The 23,234-nt window shown below is 46.2% G+C and overlaps 2 protein-coding genes across 4 annotated transcripts; both read right to left on the bottom strand.

The window, feature by feature from the left end:
- Window positions 1-262: 262 nt before the first annotated feature.
- On the bottom strand, window positions 263-3,582 carry LOC105024652 (insulin receptor substrate 2-A-like). Its single transcript, XM_010894722.4, has 2 exons — window positions 3,429-3,582; window positions 263-3,343 (listed from the first exon to the last, which is right to left on the bottom strand). The coding sequence occupies exon 2, from the start codon at window positions 3,298-3,300 to the stop codon at window positions 787-789; it is 2,514 nt and encodes an 837-aa protein (XP_010893024.2). The 5' UTR covers window positions 3,301-3,343; window positions 3,429-3,582; the 3' UTR covers window positions 263-786.
- A 2,059-nt stretch (window positions 3,583-5,641) lies between these two features.
- Window positions 5,642-23,210, bottom strand: LOC105024671 (retinal guanylyl cyclase 2). 3 transcript variants are annotated; one of them, XM_010894750.4, is made up of 20 exons: window positions 22,067-23,208; window positions 20,571-21,378; window positions 20,011-20,312; window positions 19,500-19,854; window positions 19,130-19,217; window positions 18,898-18,994; window positions 14,146-14,286; window positions 13,978-14,058; window positions 13,593-13,769; window positions 10,693-10,849; window positions 10,395-10,544; window positions 9,738-9,886; window positions 9,441-9,604; window positions 9,063-9,255; window positions 8,790-8,964; window positions 8,441-8,539; window positions 8,239-8,333; window positions 8,044-8,129; window positions 7,461-7,571; window positions 5,938-6,034 (listed from the first exon to the last, which is right to left on the bottom strand). In XM_010894750.4, exons 2-19 carry the CDS (start codon window positions 21,298-21,300, stop codon window positions 7,481-7,483), a joined length of 3,330 nt encoding a protein of 1,109 aa, XP_010893052.2. In that variant the 5' UTR covers window positions 21,301-21,378; window positions 22,067-23,208; the 3' UTR covers window positions 5,938-6,034; window positions 7,461-7,480. The 3 variants fall into 3 exon arrangements, with proteins under 3 accessions (XP_034149181.1, XP_010893052.2, XP_034149182.1); XM_034293290.1 differs by lacking the exon at window positions 7,461-7,571 and having other exon boundaries at window positions 5,642-6,034; window positions 22,067-23,207; XM_034293291.1 differs by lacking the exons at window positions 5,938-6,034; window positions 7,461-7,571; window positions 8,044-8,129; window positions 8,239-8,333; window positions 8,441-8,539 and having other exon boundaries at window positions 8,850-8,964; window positions 9,063-9,144; window positions 9,227-9,255; window positions 22,067-23,210.
- Between the last annotated feature and the right edge of the window lie 24 nt (window positions 23,211-23,234).

Raw genomic sequence — 23,234 nt, 5'->3', positions numbered from 1 at the left:
TGGGCTGACTAGAACTCTAAAACAATTATTAACAACACTGGCTTGTATGTGGTGAACCAAGCCTACCCATTTTACCTGCAATAATTTTTCCACTGCTGAATTGCACTAAGGTGGTTATGGTCCTATTTTCAAGCCTATTGTATTAGTTAGGACAATGATCAATCTGAAATAGTACTTCTGTGATGAAAAATTTGTTATACTGCCTAGGACCTGTGGAACATTTAACCAAGCAAATGGACAAGATTTAATTAAATGCATTCATTTTAATTTCATAATCCACTACCAAGCATAGAAATGTGGAATCACTGGGGCATGAAAATCCAACACAAATCAATGCCCGTGGTGTTATTTTTTTTCATAAACCAAAAGTGGACTTTAAAGGTACAGAACAAACAGAATAAATGTGAAAATAAGAAATGTATTAACCATCCTTTGTTAATTCATAGAAAAGACAAATACTGTAAATTAGACCAATATTCATGATATTCTTTAAATGACCAACCAAGTGTAGCAACACCCACTGAAAGAACATAAATACAACAGATATTTCCAGTATAAACTATTCAACCAAGATAACTAACTTGCTAATTTATTTTCTAATTATGAACCCATACAAAAACAGTAAATAAACAACTGACATTTTCAATATGAAAATTCGATCTGAGAACCGATCACTTCGTCTTTTCAAATTCTGAACCCGTACAAAACAAGGCTGTGTATTCCCAATCTGATTGATCCTAAATGTATCAATTGAAAAGCATCACTGACAAAACTATAACAGTCCTGTTACTCACTGTTGTCCGTATTGAGACAAAATGGGAGACACAAACGGAGCCAACGTCTGGTGGTAGCATTTTGCCCAGGTGATTCACAGAGCTCTGTGACAGTGTAGGACTCAGGGCAACTCTCTTGGAGACTGGTACTTCTTCCATTAGGGAAGGTGGCATCGCCAGTAGGCAAGTGGGCATCACAGGTGACACAGTGACCACCCAGAGCAACATTATCAAGACGATTTGAATTTAAAATGAGCTCAGTTGTCGTGAGCTGGTCGCCTTCCAATATCAACCCGTGCCGCTCCAAGGATTGACCATTGACGTTAAACGCATGCAAATCCGATATGTCCAGCTGAACATCACTGCTCGGATGAGAAGTCTGACGTGGTGAGCTACGGAAAAGTCTTCTTCTGGTCCCTTCAACTGAGTGGCCTACAGGATGGCACATGGGAACATAGTCATCACGTTCATTCTTCCTCTGTAAGGGTGCCTGGCGTGTTCTAGGTGGAGTGCAAGAGGATCTGCAGAGCTTAAGAGCTTCAGGGGAGTCATCTGCATCCTCTTCCATGGTGCTCCGTAGAAACATGGTGACATACTCGTCAGGCGATGACGGATCGACTTCGCCGAGGCTATCCTTCACTTTCAAACTACTACGTGGGAACATCGTCATGCACCCGTAAGGCCTTGCCAGGTCTAAGGGCAAAGAGGTAGCCCCTGGGGTTTTAGGAGGAGTGGGGGGCAGAGAGACTTCTGAAGGAGTACCATCTGCACCGTGAGGCACTGGGCCAGGCGTCATTGGCATATAACCATCTTTCACTGCAAATTCACTCCGGCGACAGAGGGGGGGGGGTTTGGAGGAGAGGTATTTTTCACGTTTTGGAGTGCACAAAGTGTTTCGGTGGTATTCTCCGGAATGTTCCGTAGTGGACTTTTCCACAGCAATGCTCTCTCCTTGGCTGTGGTCTTCTAGGTGTGTTGTGTTGCATAGTGTGGCAGTGGTGTTACTATTGGAAACCTGAAAGATGCACCTCTCAGAGCTCAAAACCACAGAAATTATAGGGCGTTGGTCGCAGGCAGAACTGCAGACAGAGGTGTCATGGTGCCGGGTGTATTTATCAATGCCACGGCCACTGCTGCTGGACCCATTGACTGGGCCTCCAGTAGAAATGCAGGCACAGTGACTGAGGCTCTCCTCAAAGCTTTTATTGATGCAGAAATCACAGAAAGCCAGGGTGCCATTACCGGGCCTGGTTCGTTGGTTGATTGTCCTCTCTACTTGCCTAGAGGTCTTTTTAGCGGAGAGGCCTTCGTCTCCTTCACTTTTCTTTGAGGAATGTTTGCGCACAACACTTCCAGCCTTTGAGGAACACCGTAGTCCGGTCTGGCTAGGTGGCAGGTTGCCATGAGGATGACGGCGTGTGTGAACTGCAGCGCAGGGGTTCGATGGGCACGACTGACTGGTGCTCCGCTGGCGGAAATCAGGGATGGCCCTTAGTGCCCTCATGGCCTCCAGGATGGTCTCGTGGATGATCTGAGCCTGCGCAGGGTCAGCTGAGTCCACCTGCATCCAGATCTCCCCGGGCCCGGTGGAGGACGAACGGCCCACCTCGATGAAGAAGAAGCTCTCGGAGTGACCGCAGCGACGGATGTTAACCAGGGGCAGGTTCACAGAGGGCGTGTCCAAACTCGCCTTCACCAGGCGGATGGTCTTGGCGGAGAGACAGAGACGACACACCCCAGCCAGGTTCTTGGTTTGGCCTAAACCTTTGGGCTTTACTATCACCTGCCACACATCCTTGAAGATGGAGCCAGGAGAGAGGGTCCAGTATCCATCATCCAAGTCCTCAGCATCCGGGCGCTCCTTTTTCTCTTCGATCATCAGTTCATTCAAAGCCAGACACCAATCCTCTTGCTCCTTCTCACTCTCTGCGATCATGACAAAGTACTCATCCTTAGTGTACAGGGCTATTAGGTGCCTATGTTTAGAATCAGCCCTCTTGCTAATGGTGAGGCACTGATGGAGATAAATGATCTTCTTCGGAGAACTAACTGCATTGGTAGGTTTAGAAGATGTCATTCTATTCCTGAATTTCTTCTCACTATCATAGTATTCTAAGCGACTGGGGCCTGTGTTACTTGGCCCTCTCAAGACAAAAAATCTCTGGTTGCTAGGTTTCAGCTTTCTCAGGTATCCACATTTCCATACATCTTTTGCCTCAATACCAGGGGTAGTGACATTTACTGCCATTGCAGAAACAGACAGGTGGTGTGTAAGGTCAACATGTGCTCCACTGACACAGGAAGATGAAAACTGGTGCACCATGTTGTCCAGAGAATTCTCAGGTAACAGATCATGGCCATCGCTATTGTCCTTATTATAATGCCTTCTCAGCTGTAGAATTTCACGGGGCAGTGGTGTTGTTTCCAGTTGAAGGTATGCACTGGTGGGGTGAGAGGAAGATGGTGATGATGAACGTCTTGGGGCAGGTGAATCGTAGCTTTGCGAACCGTCACCTCCGCTGTCCATACCACATTAATCAGGGGTTTTCCGTGTATTGAAAACACCTTCCCTGGTAAATGAAAACGAGAATTTCTCAATAGTTTATGCACGTTTAAAATGTTCATGTAATTATTCATTTTTGGTTATTTCCTCACCTGAACAGGTAATCACCAGATATTTCGCGACAAAAAGCAACAACAATAATTGCGGTGTACTTGCAGCTTCGTAGCACATATTCAACTAATTAACTTATTTACAAGGCAATCTGCTGTTCGGTAAAACGAAAACAACACTTTGGCAGATCTGCAATTCGATTTGTCAAGCTGTATAGTTGACCAGAACAGACAACTTGACAGCCAATGAGAACGAGGGGCAATTAAAACGAGTACACGGATATGTTCTCCACGAACTACTACAAAAAGGTGTATGGTATTTTTTACAGTCATATGTGAACAAGCTTGCTGGAGTGACACTTGTGATAATCTAAGTTGGCCCATGTTTAAGCAATAATTAAGACACGAGTGGCGTGGTGCTACAGTAGCTAACAGGCTAAGGCTGTTCTAAATCATGACGCAACGTGGAGTGCTTAGCAAGGCTATTAGCGGTTGACAAAACCCCATAGAACCTGTTAATATAAACTGGTTATCAACCGAATTAGAATAGTATAAATAATTGGTAGCAGTAAAAAATAATACTAGTATAGGTATATACCTTTTTCAGCCAACCACCTGCTTTATAATGTATTTTATTAACTAATGAATGTGGTTGTCATTTTGTGGGGTTTGAATTTTGATTGTTTGATTTTCAAACAAATGTGTGCAAGATACCAAAGTGGAGTAGCACTTAATTTGTCTCTCAGCGTTTTAACTACTCACTTCTCTGATAATGGAAGGATTGTAATCCTTCATGTCCTTCTTAATTTGGATAAGATGTTTAGGATTATGTGTGATGCTGTGCAGCCTTCTTTTAACATCCATTTGGTGTACCTACCCTTTCAGCCTTAGGGGGGCAATGTACTTTAGTCTGGCGGACGCCACCTACTCACGTCTATAGGATGTACAGGGCTGGTGTCAGCCAGACTGGCAATGTAGGGCGTACTGGGCTGGAGCTCACATGAAAACACTGACATCTTTAAACACCCAGATTCTGGTACTCAATTAATACTTTGTCCACTGGACAATTGATACAAAAGGAAGATTGATGTTTTATTTCCTTTATTTGTCTACACAGCCTTTTATTGCATCACAAGATACTGTACCTGCAGGTCCTGTCATCCTCAAATACATTGTGACTCGATCAAGTATTGGCATTTCCATTTCAGGTAAAACACATTTTTAACTCATGCCAAGGACTGCAGGGATACGAATAACTTTCAGACGGCTGAAAAGAGCCAGCTACAATCACATAATGGTTTAAACAGAAACAAATAGATCCAGTTGCAAAACACTATCATATTTTCTGTACAGGTCAATACTATATACATGCAATCCCTATGGGAAACGTTGTATGTAATTACATACTTGCACCATTTTTCTCTGTTCATTTGGGAACATGAGAATTACGCATGCTTCAGAGATGATCACAACTGCATGTCATGCCTCCACCAGACTATGTCAAAATCATTTGTTTGGTTTGTTTTCACCAAGAAAACAAGTGTCTTCTTTCTCAGGTATCAATGACTTATCTGCTGTGTGCTTCCAGAAAAGGAAATCTGTGGTGAGGGGCAGATGAGGATTGTTATCCCTCTACAGCTCAGTGATTAATTATTTCCATATGCTATTTATATCTCCTCCAGAGACAAATTATTTTTGAAGAGCTTATCAAATTCTCTAGTGTCCTTGGACTTAGGACTAACCGGCCTGACAACCTATAGCCGACCCTGCCCATCACTGTCCACAGCCCACCTGGTCATCCCTGTTTTTGTCCACCTAGTTGTGCAGCTGATCTGGATTCCATCTAATGACTCACAGCCCACCTGGTCGTCCCTGTTTTTGTCCACCTAGTTGTGCAGCTGATCTGGATTCCATCTAATGACTCACAGCCCACCTGGTTTTCTTGACCCGTTGGTCATCTGAACATGCATAAATATTGATGTGTCCCCAAAACTCTGATGTACTATTATCTCACCCGGCACAGCCAGGAGAGGACAGGCCACACCTCAGAGTCTGGCTCCTCTTTAGGTTTCTTCCTAGGTTCCTACTCACTGTACATCAATTTCTTGTTGCTCGCTCTTTGGGATTTTTAGTCTATATAAGCACTTTGTGAAAATTGCAGATTGCAGAATTATCTCATGCATTGTGTTGTATTGTGATATATCCACTGAAAACAGTATTATGTCCAGCAGTACAATCTCACATTGTCCCAGAGAAACATTGTTGTCTTTTTATTTTTGAAATGTCCATTGATTAGGATCCGCTCATAGCTCCACACAGACAGTTGTCCATTTCCTGCTCACGTACAAAGTCTTATGGTGGCAGTGACTTTTCAAACTAATTTCTATACGAGTACTGAGCCATGGTTGGAAGAAGACCTTCACTGCCACAATGGCAAATACAAATGCAGAGAAAGTATCCTGTTTTCATCTGTTGAGAGGTATCCTTATCTGCTTGTGTTGTTTTTTTGAAAAGAGACATTGCAATGATGATATATCATCATACTGTTGTCCTCGTCCAAACCTCCCACAATCCGAGTCACTGTCCGCACAGTTGAGAGCCTCCTAACTGCTCTCTGCAGGAGAAGCTTTAAGTCCGCTGTCTTCATTCTGAAAGACAGCAAGAAGGATGCGGGACGTCAGTTCATGAAGTCTGTGGTCTTTTTTCCCCCTTCAACTCTCATTGCTGTGTCCTTAGCAGGAATTCTAAAGAGCGAGTCCCACTTGCACTCCGGGTTAAGTTTGAAAGAACATAAAGTTAGTCAGGTGTTAGTAAGATCTTCAGAGATCTTCATGCAGGGCAGAAAAAGTCCAGAAAGAGTAAATGGCAGTGTACAAAATGAGAAGTGTCAGTGATTGAGTACAGTAGCCGTAAGCACCTCAGAATATTCTATATTTTTCATGCGTACAGTATCTCACAAAAGTGAGTACACCCCTCACATTTGAGTAAATATTTGATTATATCTTTTCATGTGACAACAATGAAGAAAGGACGCTTTGCTACAATGTAAAGTAGTGAGTGTACAGCTTGTATAACAGTGTAAATTTGCTGTCCCCTCAAAATAACACAACACACAGCCATTAATGTCTTAAACCGCTGGCAACAAAAGTGAGTACACCCCTAAGTGAAAATTCATGGTTCCCTCAATATGAACTGTAGCTCCCCAGTGCCGGCAGCACTCATGCAGACCCCAGATCATGACAAAGTTTATGTTCCGACCACAGGATATGGTTCCAGTAATCCATGTCCTTAGTCTGCTTGTCTTCAGCAAACTGTTTGCAGGCTTTCTTGTGCATCATCTTTAGAAGAGGCTTACTTCTGGGACGACAGCCATGCAGACCAATTTGATGCAGTGTGCGGCGTATGGTCTGGGCGCGGACAGGCTGACCCCTCACCCTATCAACCTCTGCAGCAATGCTGGCAGCACTCGTACGTCTATTTCCCAAAGACAACCTCTGGATATGACGCTGAGCACGTGCACTAAACTTCTTTGGTTGACTATGGCGATGCCTGTTCTGAGTGGAACCTGTCCTGTTAAACCGCTGTATGGTCTTGGCCACCATGCTGCAGCTCAGCTTCAGGGTCTTGGCAATCTTCTTATAGCTTAGACCATCTTTATGTAGAGCAACAATAATTTTTTTCAGATCCTCAGAGAGTTCTTTGCCATGAGGTGCCACATTGAACTTCCAGTGACCAGTATGAGGGAGTGTGAGAGCGATAACACCACATTTAACACACCTGCTCCCCATTCACACCTGAAACCTTGTAACACTAACGAGTCACATGACACCGGGGAGGGAAAATTGGTAATTGGGCCCAATTTAGACATTTTCACTTAGGGGTATACTCACTTTTGTTGCCAGCGGTTTAGACATTAATGGCTGTGTGTTGAGTTATTTTGAGGGTACAGCAAATTTACACTGTTATACAAGCTGTACACTCACTACTTTACATTGTAGCAAAGTGTCATTTCTTCAGTGTTATCACATGAAAAGATATAATCAAATATTTGCCAAAATGTGAGGGTGTACTCACTTTTGTGAGATACTGTAAGTCTATTTATTCTTCTTTGCTAGTTGCTGTTGCTCTGCTTTTTTCCGCTTGTATCTGGCGATCTCCTCCATCTGCAGGCCATGAGCCATTTGCCTGCAACAAACATCGGAGAGATGAGGCCAATGCAGCACAGGGGATCTTAAAGAAGCCTTCCGGGATGGTATGCCTTCTCAATTTGTAATATATGTCACTAATTGGATTCATAACGAATCATACTAAATCATTTGAAATATTATTTATTTGTATTATTTTGCACATTGTAACATATCGTATGAACTGTAGTACACAATTGGATGACGCAGAGCTCAAAAAGCAGTGACACGTTTTGGCTTATGAGCATCACTTCCACAACTGCAGGCTGAAATACCGGAGTGCACCTTTAAGACCAGGGGTTGACAATCCCCCATGATGTATTGCATATATATTCTTTAACTTGTATTGATAGCTTTTTTTATTATCTGCCCGTATAGAGCAGTTTGTTTACACAGGATACACAGTTTGAATCAAGGATTACTCTCATAACAACAGTCATTCCTGTATAGGACTTTGCTTTGACTATCCTTACCCAGACTTCAGCTGAGGTGGGACAGGCAGGGGTTTGGTGAAATTGTTTCTTCCAACCAGCCAGTAGGTCTCCTCCATGCCTTTTCCCTGTGGAGACGTGGCACATATCCAAGGTCATGACGTATTAAAGATAAGTCATCTATGTCATCCGGTTGGATGATTTACTTCAAAGCTAATGGAATTGTCAGAGACAGACCTTGCTCTCTGTCTTTCCACGAAGTTCAACCTTGTAGCCTTCTCTCAGATCCACCAGAATCTTTGCTGTACTGTGGCTCAGATGGATTCGATATGCTGTGAACAACAACAGTTTTTTCCCCTCAGTGATTCCTAAAACTCAGCAAATAATTTCTTTCTCCAGCAAATAATTGGACTTTCTGGGGAAATTTGAGAAGACTCACGCATCCCTGTAGATTCCATCCTGGAGGCCGTGTTTACAGTGTCCCCAAACAGACAGTACCTGGGCATGGTGAGACCCACCACCCCAGCGACACAGGGGCCTACACACACACACACACGGACACGGACACACACACACACAGACACGGACACAGACAGACAGCAGATGTCATACATATCCTTACGAGACATCAAACGGTGACGCGGAAATAGAGATGCAAACTGCACACCTATGTAATATAAAAATACATCCATCTTATGAAATGAATGGGTATCTAGCACCACACATCATGCGTGGTGTTAAAGACAAATAGTTAGATCATGCAGAGATTATTAAATGAAGACCCAGACCTGAGTGAAGCCCAATGCGTATGCGGACCGGTACATCTGGCATGTGTCTCATCTTGAAGGTGCCGACGGCACTCAGGATGTCCAGAGCCATGTTGGATATCTCTGCAGCGTGACGGTTGCCATTGGGAACAGGTAGGCCGGATGCCACCATGTACGCATCGCCTATCGTTTCCACCTACCGTCCAATATAAGGCATCTTTACAGGGTTAAAATGGTGAACAACACAATGAATCAATACTAGATGATTCATTTAAGAGTAAGCAAAATGGTCACCTTGTACACATCATGATTGCCAATGATGGCGTCGAATATAGTATAGAGGTCGTTGAGGAGGTCCACCACTTCAATAGGCTCGCTGTTGGCAGAGATTGTGGTAAAACCTACTATGTCGCTGAAGTAAAGGGTTACATTCTCAAAATGTTCCGGTTCCACAGTACCGCCAATCTTCAGGGCGTCTGCAACCGATCTGAAAACAGAAGAACACAATTGAACCTGTCAAGGGTTTGCTTTTGCCCCTATGATTTTGCCTATGGATTGCTGTAAATTCTACTTTGCCCATGAGACCAGTGACTTGAGGCAATTTCAGAAGATGCCAAGATGGCCGGTTTCTTTCATTAACTCTTTGACTCTGTGTCAATGTCTACTACTCACGGAGGCAGCATCTGCGTGAGCAGTTTCTCAGTCTTCTGTTTCTCTATCTCCAGCTCCTCTGTCCTCTCTCTGATCAGTTCCTCCAGGTTAGATGAGTACTGCTCCAGCATCCGCAGCATGGAGTCGATAATGTTGGTCTTCCTTCCTTTGTTTATGTTCTTGAACTGGAATCGATTGACAGGGTGTAATTAAAGGAGATTGTGAACTTTCAATGACAGAGGGGTTCTGATTTTCAGGAGGAAAAAGAAGTGATTGTGCGTCAGCGTTGTGTCAAACTTCAATCTCAGTCTTAGGTACCTGGTCAAAGATGTCTTCAAAGTATGGCCGCTTATCTGCCTGTTCATTCCAACACTGTTTCATGAGCTGGACGCACTCCATGGGAGCATGGTCCGGTGACACCACAGGACGGCATAAGGGAGGAGGGTTCCTCACCTTCTGAATGATTTCTGACCAACAGGAAGAGAGCACTGGGACAATGCGTACAACACAGAACATGCTTGCGTGCATTCAAATGAAGTCTTACTCACTCATGTATATACGTTTGAATACATGAGTGAGAATGAAATGTAGACACTCAGTGTAGTAAATTGCTCTGTATAGGAGAGTATTGACTTAAGCGTAGTGTACTGTTAACTGTGTCTATGCTACTTGGGATGTGTTGTAGATGGTACCTGGGGTTGTTAGTGGATGAGTGTTTTAGACGGTACCTGGGGTTGTTAGTGGATGAGTGTTTTAGATGGTATCTGGGGTTATCATTGGATGAGTGTTTTAGATGGTATCTGGGGTTGTTATTGGATGACTGTTTTAGATGGTATCTGGGGTTGTTATTGGATGACTGTTTTAGATGGTATCTGGGGTTGTTATTGGATGAGGGTTTTAGTTGGTAATTAGGGTTGTTTTTGGATGAGTGCTTTAGATGGTACCAGGGGTTGTTTTTGGATGAGTGTTCCCTACCTTCAGCAGACAGCTCCAGCATACAGTAGGGAGCCCCCCGCAGCACCACCTCCTGCATGATGATGGCAAAGCTGTAGACGTCTCCAAGCCGGGTGCCATACAACCCGGGATGAGGGGCCCGCAGAATCTCAGGAGCTGTCCACAGCAGCTCTGCACAACCATTCAGGCAAGTACGCACGCGCACACACACACACACACACACACACAGCATATTATTGGGTAGGCACACACAGTTCATGAATATTATTATTCTGATACAGAATAACTAATATCACAGGTTAGTAGACTGAGGACCCACCTTCTGCGGAGGGATCTTGGTATGGAATCTTTTGGGCTATCAGAATCTCGTTATAGCTGTAGTCTGTCAGCTTGAGCACAAAGCGGCCATCTACCACGCAGTTCCGAGACTTGAGTCGTCCGTGACAAACCCCTCGATGGTGGAGGTACCTCATGCCCTATATAACACGCAGTAAAGATGGTGTCACGCCAGACAGAACTTACTTGGATACTTGCAGCTATGCACTAATACAGTGGAGAGAACAAGTATTTGATACACTGCCGATTTTGCAGGTTTTCCTACTTACAAAGCATGTAGAAGTCTGTAATTTTTATCATAGGTACACTTCAACTGTGAGAGACGGAATCTAAAATAGAATCCTGAAAATTACATAGTATGATTTTTAAATAATTAATTTGCATTTTATTGCATGACATGAGAATTTGATCACCTACCAACCAGTAAGAATTCCAGCTCTCACAGATCTGTTAGTTTTTCTTTAAGAAGCCCTCCTGTTCTCCACTCATTACCTGTATTAACTGCACCTGTTTGAACTGGTTACCTGAATAAAAAACACCTGTCCACACACTCAATGAAACAGACTCCAACCTCTCCACAATGGCCAAGACCAGAGAGCTGTGTAAGGACATCAGGGATAGAATTGTAGACCTGCACAAGGCTGGGATGGGCTACAGGACAATAGGCAAGTGGCTTGGTGAGGAGGCAACAACTGTTGGCGCAATTATTAGAAAATGGAAGAAGTTCAGGATGACGGTCAATCTCCCTCGGTCTGGGCCTCCATGCAAGATCTCACCTCATGGGGCATCAATGATCATGAAGAAGGTGAGGGATCAGCCCAGAACTACATGGCAGGACCTGGTCAATGACCTGAAGAGAGCTGGGACCACAGTCTCAAAGAAAACCATTAGTAACACACTACGCCGTCATGGATTAAAATCCTGCAGCGCACGCAAGGTCCCCCTACTGAAGCCAGCGCATGTCCAGGCCCGTCTGAAGTTTGCCAATGACCATCTGGATAATACAGAGGAGGAATTGGAGAAGGTCATGTGGTCTGATGAGACAAAAATATAGCTTTTTGGTCTAAACTCCACTCTCCATGTTTGGAGGAAGAAGAAGGATGAGGACAACCCCAAGAACACCAACCCAACCCTGAAGCATGGAGGTGGAAACATCATTCTTTGGGGATGCTTTTCCACAAAGTGGACAGGACGACGTATTGAGAGGAGGATGGATGGGGCCATGTATTGCGAGATCTTGGCCAACAACTTCCTTCCCTCAGTAAGAGCATTGAAGATTGGTCGTGGCTGGGTCTTCCAGCATGACAATGACCCGAAGCACACAGCCAGGGCAACTAAGGAGTGGCTCCATAAGAAGCATCTCAAGGTCCTGGAGTGGCCTAGCAAGTCTCCAGACCTGAACTCAATTGAAAATCTTTGGAGGGAGCTGAAAGTCCGTATTGCCCAGCAACAACCCCGAAACCTGAAGGATCTGGAGAAGGTCTGTATGGAGGAGTGGGCCAAAATCCCTGCTGCAGTGTGTGCAAACCTGGTCAAGAACTACAGGAAACATAGGATTGGTACAGAAACAAAGGTTTCTCATCATCATCATCATCTTCCACTTATCCGGGTCGTGGGGGCAGCAGTCTAAGCAGGGATGCCCAGACTTCCCTCTCCCTAGACACTTCCTCCAGCTCTTCCGGGGGGACACCGAGGCGTTCCCAGGCCAGCCGGGAGACATAGTCCCTCCAGTGTGTCCTAGGTCTTCCCCGGGGTCTCCTCCCGGTGGGACGGGACCGGAACACCTTCCCAGGAAGGTGTTCCGGAGGCATCTGAAACAGATGCCCAAGCCACCTCAGCTGACCCCTCTCGATGTGGAGGAGCAGCGGCTCTACTCTGAGCTCCTCCCGGGCGACCGAGCTTCTCACCCTATCTCTAAGGTATTGCCCAGCCACCCTGTGGAGAAAGCTCATTTCGGCCTTTCGGTCATGAGTCAAAGCTCATGACCATAGGTGAGAGTAGGAACGTATGTTGACCGGTAAATCGAGAGCTTCGCCTTGCGGCTCAGCTCTTTCTTCACCATGACAGACCGATACATCGACCGCATTACTGCAGAAGCTGCACCGATCCGTCTGTCAATCTCCCGTTCCATCCTTCCCTCACTCGTGAACAAGACCCCTAGATACTTAAACTCCTCCACTTGAGGCAGGCACTTTCCACCAACCTGAAGTGGGCAAGCCACCCTTTTCCGATGAACTGCCACCTTAACGTGGTGGAGGGGTTTGAGTACCCGAGTGACCCTAGGAGCTATGTTGTCTGGGGCTATATGCCCCTGGTAGTGTCTCCCAAGGCAAACAGGTCTTAGGCGACGGGTCAGACTAAGAGCGGTTCAAAACCCCTTAATGATGATAAAAATGTAGAGGTCCGTGACATCGCCCGGTATGGCGCAGCCGGGGCCCCACCCTGGAGCCAGGCCCGGGGTTGGGGCTCGTACGCGAGCGCCTGGTGGCCGGGCCTTTCCCCATGGAGAGATGTGGGGCCGCCTTCCTGTGGGCTCAACACCTACAGGAGGGACCATAAGGGGCCGGTGCGGATCCCTGGACACGGAAACGAAGGTTTCTGTACCAAATATTAAGTTCTGCTTTTCTGATGTGTCAAATACTTATGTCATGCAATAAAATGCTAATTAATTACTTAAAAATCATACAATGTGATTTTCTGGATTAGTTAGATACAGACTTCTACATGCTTTGTAAGTGGGAAAACCTGCAAAGTTGGCAGTGTATCAAATACTTGTTCTCCCCACTGTATATCTGTAATGTGAAATGATTTTGAAGCACATTGGTGTAGGATTGTAAGTGTATCTGGGAAGATTCTGACAACACACTCCCTCACAGTGATCACCTTGATAAGGTCCAGTAACAAGGAGGACTTGAACATCCAGTCCAGCTTAACATCACTATTTCTTAGCAGGTCATGCAAGCTGTTACGTGAGCAGTATTCCGTCACAATGCCTAAAACACCGTAGTCAAGGAAAAAGCCAAGGAAGAGGTTGACGTTCTCGTGGCGTATGTCCTTAATCTGAAATCACAGTCAGAATCAACTTAATCACCAAGCAGATGTACACATACAAGAACAGAATCGACCAAATCTACATCAAATTGTGAAGAACAGTTCCATGACCATAGACTTGCTTTTGGTGGACGATAATACTTCTTTCAGTTATAGTTAACTAGAAAGAGCAACACGTCTTCTTAGATCAGCAGTATATTTGAAAGTAAAAACTCACCAACTCAAAGACATCACTGGTCTGGGGTGTAATGGCTCTAACGTTTCCAGACGGAAGTCTTTTCATCCAAGCCCAGTCTCCCTGTAGGCAAGGAGAGAGTTCTCTCAATAGAACTCCCTGAATTGTTTCGAGGGCAGAAGAGCCATTGAACTTGGACTCTTGACTTACCTCGAAGATGGCTATGTTGGAGTTTTCATAGGTTGCCGGGGTGATGGTGGAGATTGTGGAGGGTGTAGATGGGCTCTGACAAATGGTGTCTGAGGGCTTCCTGCTCGTATCGCTTACTTTGTTTTCATCTATACTGATCTTCTGAAAAAGAAAATGGATGTTAACAAAGGAGTTGCAGGCAAAATCAAATACGTGAACAATAAAATCTGTAGATATGATTGCGAATATTTTCAGTAGCCCAACACATTAATCAATCACATATTATAATGCAACCCTAAAAAAAAAATGGGACGCTGCTTAAAATGTAAAAAAAACAGAATGCAGTGATGTGCCAATCATTTAAATTCTGTATTCAATAGGGAATAGTAACATTGCAAAGACAACATATCAATTGTTGAAACTTATATTTTATTGTTTCTGGAAAAATGTATGCCCATTTTGATGCCAGCAACACATCTCAAAAAGGTTGGGACAGAGGCAACAAAAGACTGGAAAGGTTATGTAATGCTTAAAAACTAAACCTGGCGGAATATCACACAACAGATTAGGCCAATTGACAACAGGTCAGTAACATGAATGGGTATTAAAAATTACTCCAGGAGGGATGGGTCTGTCAGAAATTAGGATGGGGAGGGATTCACCACTCTGTGAGAGACTGTGTGGGCAAATAGTGCAACAATTTAAGAATAATGTTTCTCAATGTAAAATTGCAATGAGTTTGGGGATCTCATAATTTACAGAATGTAATGTACAGAATATCTTTAAAAGATTCAGAGAATCCAGAGAAATCTCTGTATGCATGGGAGAAGGTCGAAAACCAATATTGAATGGCTGTGATCTTTGGGCCCTCAGACAGCAATGCATTAAAAACAGACATGATTCTGTAGTGGACATCACTGCATGGGCTCAGGAACACTTCCAAAAACCATTTGCATCCAGAAATGCAAATTAAAACTCTACCATGCAAAGAAGAAACCCTTTATAAACAATATCCAGAACCGCCACAACCTTCTCTTGGCCCAAGCTCATTTAAGATGGACTGAGGCGACGTGGAAAACTGTCCTGTGGTCTGACAAATCAAAATGTGAATTATTTTTGAGAATCATGGATGCCGCGTCCTCCGGACTAAAGAGGAGAGGGACCATCTGGCATCTTATCAGTTCAAAAGCCAGTACCCATGATGTTATGGGGGTGCATTAGCGCACATGGCATGGGTGACTTCCACATCTATGAATGCACTATTAATGCTGAACCTCAGCTGACCCCTCTCGATGTGGAGGAGCAACGGCTCTACTCTGAGCTCCTCCCGGGTGACCGAGCTTCTCACCCTATCTCTAAGGGATCGCCCAGCCACCCTGCGGAGAAAACTCATTTCGGCCGCCTGTATCCGGGATCTTGTCCTTTCGGTCATGACCCAAAGCTCATGACCATAGGTGAGAGTAGGAACGTAGATTGACTGGTAAATCGAGAGCTTCGCCTTGCGGCTCAGCTCTTTCTTCACCACGACAGACCGATACATCGACTGCATTACTGCAGAAGCTGCACCGATCCGTCTGTCAATCTCCCGTTCCATCCTTCCCTCACTCGTGAACAAGACCCCTAGATACTTAAACTCCTCCACTTGAGGCAGGCACTCTCCACCAACCTGAAGTGGGCAAGCCACCCTTTTCCGACTGAGGACCATGGCCTCGGATTTGGAGGTACTGATTTTCATCCCCACCGCTTCACACTCGGCTGCAAACCGTCCCAGTGCATGCTGAAGGTCCTGGTTAGAAGGGGCCAACACGACAACATCATCTGCAAAGAGCAGAGACGAAATCGTGTGGTCCCCAAACCTGACACCCTCCGGCCCCTGGCTGCGCCTAGAAATTCTGTCCATAAAAATTACAAACAGAACCGGTGACAAAGGGCAGCCCTGCCGGAGTCCAACATGCACTGGGAACAAGTCTGACTTACTGCCGGCAATGCGGACCAAGCTCCTGCTTCGGTTGTATAGGGACCTGACAGCCCTTAGCAAAGGACCCAGGACCCCATATTCCCCAAGCACCCTCCACAAGATGCCGCGAGGGACACAGTCGAATGCCTTCTCCAAATCCACAAAACACATGTGGATTGGTTGGGCAAACTCCCATGAACCCTCCAACACCCCGTAGAGGGTATAGAGCTGGTCCAGTGTTCCACGGCCCGGACGAAAACCACACTGTTCCTCCAGAATCCGAGGTTCTACTATCGGCCGTATTCTCCTCTCCAGAACCCTGGCATAGACTTTCCCGGGGAGGCTGAGAAGTGTGATCCCCCTATAGTTGGAACACACCCTCCGGTCCCCCTTCTTAAAAAGAGGGACCACCACCCCGGTCTGCCATCCCAGAGGCACTGTCCCCGACCGCCACGCGATGTTGCACAGGCGTGTCAACCAAGACAGCCCCACAACATCCAGAGACTTGAGGTACTCAGGGCGGATCTCATCCACCCCCGGTGCCTTGCCACCGAGGAGTTTCTTGACCACCTCTGTGACTTCAGCCCGGGTGATGGACGAGTCCACCACTGAGCCCTCATCCTCTGCTTCCTCAATGGAAGACATGTCAGCGGGATTGAGGAGATCCTCGAAGTACTCCTTCCACCGCCCGACGACATCCTCAGTTGAGGTCAACAGCTGCCCACCTCTACTGTAAACAGCGTTGGTAGGGCACTGTTTCCCTCTCCTGAGGCGCCGGATGGTTTGCCAGAATCTCTTCGAGGCCAGCCGATAGTCCTTCTCCATGGCCTCACCGAACTCCTCCCAGGCCCGAGTTTTTGCCTCCACAACCACCCGGGCTGCAGCCCGCTTGGCCTGTCGGTACCCGTCAGCTGCCTCAGGAGTCCCACAAGCCAACCAGGCCTGATAGGACTCCTTCTTCAGCTTGACGGCATCCCTTACTTCCGGTGTCCACCACCGGGTTCGGGGATTGCCGCCTCGACAGGCACCGGAGACCTTACGGCCACAGCTCCGAGCGGCCGCTTCGACAATGGCGGTGGAGAACATGGTCCACTCGGACTCAATATCTCCAACCTCCCTCGGGATCCAGTCGAAGCTCTGCCGGAGGTGGGAGTTAAAGATCTCTCTGACAGGAGACTCGGCCAGACGTTCCCAGCAGACCCTTACAGTACGCTTGGGCCTGCCGAGTCTGTCCAGCTTCCTCCCCCGCCATCGGATCCAACTCACCACCAGGTGGTGATCAGTTGACAGCTCCGCCCCTCTCTTCACCCGAGTGTCCAAGACATACGGCCGCAGGTCAGATGAGACGACAACAAAGTCGATCATCGACCTGCGGCCTAGGGTGTCCTGGTGCCACGTGCACTGATGGACACCCTTATGCTTGAACATGGTGTTCGTTATGGACAAACTGTGACTAGCACAGAAGTCCAATAACTGAACACCACTCGGGTTCAGATCAGGGGGGCCGTTCCTCCCAATCACGCCCCTCCAGGTGTCACTGTCGTTGCCCACGTGGGCGTTGAAGTCCCCCAGTAGAACAATAGAGTCCCCAGTCGGAGCACTTTCCAGCACCCCTCCCAGAGACTCCAAGAAGGTCGGGTACTCTGCACTGCGGTTCGGCCCGTAGGCACAAACAACAGTGAGAGACCTATCCCCGACCCTTAGGCGCAGGGAAACGACCCTCTCGTTCACCGGGGTAAACTCCAACACATGGCGGCAGAGCTGGGGAGCTATGAGCAAACCCACACCAGCCCGCCGCCTCTCACCATGGGCAACTCCAGAGTGGTGAAGAGTCCATCCTCTCTCAAGGAGTGTGGTTCCAGAGCCCAAGCCGTGCGTAGAGGTGATCCCGACTACCTCTAATCGGAACCTCTCAACCTCACGCACTAACTCAGGCTCCTTCCCCGCCAGCGAGGTGACATTCCACGTCCCTAGAGCCAGTTTCTGTGTCCAGAGATCGGGTTGTCTAGGCCCCTGCCTTCGACTGCCGCCCGATCCTCTTTGCACCGGCCCCTTATGGTCCCTCCATGGGGGAAGGCCCGGCCACCAGGCGCTCGCATTCGAGCCCCAACCCCGGGCCTGGCTCCGGGGTGGGGCCCCGGCTGCGCCATACCGGGCGACGTCACGGTACTCAAAATTGTATTCTTCATTAAGGGGTTTTGAACCGCTCTTAGTCTGACCCGTCGCCTAAGACCTGTTTGCCTTGGGAGACCCTACCAGGGGCATATAGCCCCAGACAACATAGCTCCTAGGGTCACTCGGGTACTCAAACCCCTCCACCACGTTAAGGTGGCAGTTCTTGGAGGGGTCCAGACCTGTCGCCCACTGAAAACATTTGGCACATTATGAAACAAAAAATACAACAAAGGAGACCCTGAGCTGTTGAGCAGCTGAAATCCTATATCAAGCAAGAATGGGAATACATTTCACTTTCAGAACTACAGCAGTTGGTTTCCTCAGTTCCCAAGCACGTATAGAGTGTTGTTAAAAGGTGATGCAACACAGTGGTAAACATGGCCCTGTCCTACCTTTTTTGATACGTGCTGCAGGCATCAAATTCAAAATGGGCATGTATTTTTCCAAAAACAAAATTTCTCAGTTTTAACATTTGATACATTATCTTTATACTACATTCAATTTAATACAGGGATGAATGATTGGCACATCATTGCATTCTGTTTTTATTTGCATTTTACACAGCATCCCAACTTTTTTGGAAACAGGGTTGTACAAATATTACAAATGACACCTAGACTTAAAAGTTTTGGGGACCTGACCTTATGACTGAGGGAGGGGTTAATGAACGTCACATCTGCCAGGGTGAGCATGATCTTGTCAGGACCACTGAGCAAACGAATCTGGTTGATGCGCCTCCTGAAGGTGAAAGGTGAGGAGGGTTTGACAGTCGGTCAGGAGAAAGTGCCTAAACATCCGTGAGGACATGCACAAATGTTGCCGCTATTACCTCAAAAAAGTTCTGAATGCGGGAGTTTTTGGGTTGTTTTGTACCTTATGCAATAATAAAATCCAGTAGAGACGATGATCGTCAAAGGGATGCACAGGAGGACTATTAAAAGATGGAATGGATCCACTCCTCCTGAGCCCTCAAACAGGACAATAGAAGAAGAAACAAAAAGGATCATGTTGGAGCGCCAAATAATTGTCCTGGATGTTTCTGCTCACCACCACGCCCGGTTCTAACTGTCTGATCCCCTTTGGAGAGAAGACATACATCCTCTCAATGGACAGATGGTAACCCTCAAACTGTTCGCAACTGTTTGCTTGCACAAATGTGAGCATTAGTGCGTTGTTCTATGTGCGTTTAGCCACTGTATCTTGTTTAATGCTTATTATCGTTTGTTGTTCTACCTTCTCTCACCTCCTTTGCATAACATGCCTGGAACGAACCAGCAGCTGGAGTCTGGACTTGGCTGGGCACCCCCTGGAAAGTGGATGCTTCGGCCCAGAGACCTGACGGTCCCGGCATCCATGTCCACGCGGTGGGTAGGAAGCAGATGCCAGGACTTCCCGTCTGTGTCCAGCACCACGTAATCCTGCAGGCTAACCCCGGAGCCGTTGGTGCGGAAGCGTTGGCTGAACCCGTAGAAAGCCATGTTCCTGGAGTGGTGCACCAGGTTGGCTCCGGACATCCTACTCCCTATGTCGCGCAAATTCTGCATAGCATTCGCCATGAAAAGGATGGAGCTGTAGATGGTGCCAAACAGAGGGGAAATCTGGGAAAATAAATAAGCACACACCGATGAGCTCATAGATGGGGTTATAAAAAACAAATTATTTGAAACCATGGACTCTAATGACGGACATCGAAACGATGACACTGTTCATGAAAAACCGATAGGCAGTTTTTCCTCATAGAAATCTGTCTGTACCTGATGGAGCTTTATGTGTCTAGGCACCAGGCCAACATTAACAGCTTTCTGGTATGCATTGTAGAAGGAGTTCTCCTCCGAGTCCATGGTGACGGTCAGGACAGCGTCGTAGGCTCTCCGCAGCTTGCCGTTGTTCATGAGGGCTGGGTAACGGACGTCCTTGTGGGGCAGGCTGTAGAGCAGTGTGTCGTAAGGAATGAACACCAGAGTGCCGTCTGTCAGGTGCATGTCCAGAGCCGTCTCCAACAGCAGTCTCTGGGTGTTCCCTCCAATCAGCACAGAGTGCATGCAAAGGATCACCACTGATGATTACAAACACAGAAAACAGGAGACGTGAGTTCAGTACTAGTAGTGGTAGAGGTAGTAGTAGAATTTATCGATTCTCTCCTCCACAAAGTAGTATATTGTTGCATTAGTTGTGATAGAATAAGTTGTAGTAAACGTTGTATTATAGTTGTTGTAGTGGTAGTATTATAGCTGCAGTAGTAGTAGTAGTACTAGTATTGTGGTAGTAGTTATGTATGTGGTAGTTATAGTTCAGTCCAATGCGTAGTACTCACTGCGGATATTTTCTGCCCTCTTGATCCTACTGAGAGCCAGTCGTATGCTGGTGTGGTCCTGGTCTGTGGACACCACAGTGGTGACGGGGAGGTTGTAGCTCCGCAGGGAGTTGGCCACCTTAATGCCCATGTCCACCCACACATCCTCGGCCGAGGTGATGATCCCTATGTGTGCCCAGCGGAAGTGTCTCGCCAGGCTGAGCAGCACCCAGGCAGGCGAGGGCACCGTTCGGGCAAAGGTGAGATGCCGACCTCTGTCGTCCAGCTCGTGGTTCACGCAGGCCCAAGAGAACAGGGCCTTGTTCCAGTTCTTGGCCAGCAAGGATGCTGCGTCACAGTAGCCAGGGTTGGCCGGTCCCAGGTAGGCATTAGCCAGCGTGTAGTGGCCCAGGAATCCCTTGAGGGCCGCGGATGTCTGACAGTCCTCATCAATTATGACATACTCGAAAGTGGCTCCTAGGGAGAGCGAAGGGTCGTTGTTGATCCTGTCCACCGCTAGCCTGGCGGCAGTCTGGGGAAGGGCTTTAGCGAACAGAGGGTCACATTTCCATGGTCCCATTATCCCTACTTTGAACACAGTAGAATGGACCACACTGGGCAGGCTCAGGGAGGCCAGCAGGATCCACAGCAGCCGGGTTCCATGCGGAGGATGGGGGAACTTGGCTTCTTCCAGGACTGGTGTTGCCCTATAGGTCGAGGCATCCAGTGAAGTGTGAAGCTTCCGAAGCATCGCAAGACCCCTCCTCCTGCTGGAGACCCCAGTCCACTATCCTTCAAATGGTGCCCTTGACCCAAAAGCCCCAATGTCCTGTTAAATAGAAAGTTACGATGACAGATAAGGCAAGGTTCATTTGCTTCAATGGAATGATTATTCACTGTGTGTGTTGGATAATCCAATCAAGGCAGACAGGGAGTGAAGATAAATATCGTCCTCTGTCTGCCCCCATCGTACCGGACTAATAAGCCTGTCACAATCAGCTTTCTAATCCTAAAATAACCATACTTCTTTAATCAAGATTTGTGACTAGAGAGACAATTAAACAAACTTCTCATTTTTAACCTTGCTTGTTTAATAAATAGGATAGTTTGTGTGGCATATATATGACAACTTGTTAATTATCCTTTTGAAAGCCTTTGTAAAACACTGTTAATCCGACAGTCTCACATATTAGCTGTATTTGGAATTAACCTATATTTACCTAATGAACAGTTATACTATAGGAGCAAGTACACATGTATAACTGTTGTGAGACGTTTTTTCTAATACTACTAGTACTAGTATCAATAGTACAATTACTATTACTACACAACAAAACATTTAAATATCATTCAATGATGTTACTTTAACAAAACATTTAAATAGCATTAATTGATTTATAATAGTATAGATGTTTACCAGTCCATAAAAGCTCTCCTATCCAAAGTATTACAGCAATTTGCCAACATTCTAATATTTGACAGGTGCTTCATTGCCTAGAGTCAGCTTAAGCTCTTACCATTTCATCAGACATTTTCCCCTTCTTGAACATTGTCTCTTATGCCCAATGATGTTCCCCCTATAAACAAGAAAACAGAACTAAACCGGAAAACCATGTTGAAATTGAACCCTCAGAGGTTAGAATGAAGTAGAGAATCCTAGTAATCCAGTCAGTCCCATAGTATTGGAAGAAGTGACACATCACAAATCTTGAGCCTGTCATCTGTGGATTATATTAAATCCTCTCCACAGTAACTTTCTTTAACACTCATAGTAAATACCAATATTTGGCATGCACATTTTGTGATGCCCACTTTCAAGCGGTTATGAAGTAAGATGTTCTTTAATAACTTGAATTGCTCTTTCACAAACCTATTAGGTCCAAAGGGCAAGGTCTGGACAAAATCTGGGCAAAACCGATTTAGGGTCCTTGAACCTATTTACAGTGGGTATAGATATTCACCAACCCCTTTCAAAATGTTCACCTTTAGTTGCCTACAGCTTCAAATGACAACACATAACTCTGAAAATGAATTAAAATTAAAACAGTAAATTGCCTTATTTGGAGAAGTGAACAACCCCTTGAGTTAATACTTGGTGGAACCACCTTTTGCTGGAATTACAGCCATGAGTTTAACTAACTTTTTACACCTAGACTGTGTAATATTTGTCCATTCATTCTTGCAGAATTGTTCAAGCTCAGTCAAATGGCATGCATGATCGCTTATGGACTGCACTCTTCAAGTCATTCCATAGATTCTCTATGGGCTATAGGTCGGGGCTCTGACTAGGCCACTTAAAGACATTCACCTTCTTGTCCTTCAGCCACTGTATGGTTGCTTTGGCGTTGTGCTTTTTCATGTTAAAACATGAACCGTCTTCCCATTTTCAACTTCCTTGCAGAGGGTTGCAGGTTCTCCTCACGAATCTGTCGGTATTTTGCTCTGTCCATTTTCCCTAGCCTGACATGTTCTCTAGGCCCTGCTGATGAGAAACACCTCAATAAACAGGATGCTGCCACTGCTGTGCTTTATTGTAGGCATGGTGTTCTTTTGGTGGAAAGATTTATTGGGTTTTCACCAGTTATGTCTTTTTCTAGGAGTGATTGTTTTTCCTGCCACCCTCCCATAGATGCGAGATTTGTGGCACGCTTGTTATATTGTGGAGAAATGCACACATTGACCTGT

This window comes from Esox lucius, chromosome 7 (assembly GCF_011004845.1).
Source record: "Esox lucius isolate fEsoLuc1 chromosome 7, fEsoLuc1.pri, whole genome shotgun sequence".
Classification (NCBI taxonomy): Eukaryota; Metazoa; Chordata; class Actinopteri; order Esociformes; family Esocidae; genus Esox; species Esox lucius.
Note: the sequence above shows the minus strand (reverse complement) of the source record. Positions and strands in the feature narration are given on the sequence as shown.

Excerpts from the sequence above, each read along its gene's own strand:
- LOC105024652 (XM_010894722.4), bottom strand. The coding sequence starts at position 3,300 with ATGGACAGCGGAGGTGACGGTTCGCAAAGCTACGATTCACCTGCCCCA.
- LOC105024671 (XM_034293290.1), bottom strand. The coding sequence starts at position 21,300 with ATGCTTCGGAAGCTTCACACTTCACTGGATGCCTCGACCTATAGGGCA. Across the intron at positions 13,770-13,977 it reads CCAGTGATGTCTTTGAGTTG|ATTAAGGACATACGCCACGA; the intron begins GTGAGTTTTTAC and ends CTGTGATTTCAG. Across the intron at positions 9,605-9,737 it reads TTGAAGACATCTTTGACCAG|TTCAAGAACATAAACAAAGG; the intron begins GTACCTAAGACT and ends AATCGATTCCAG.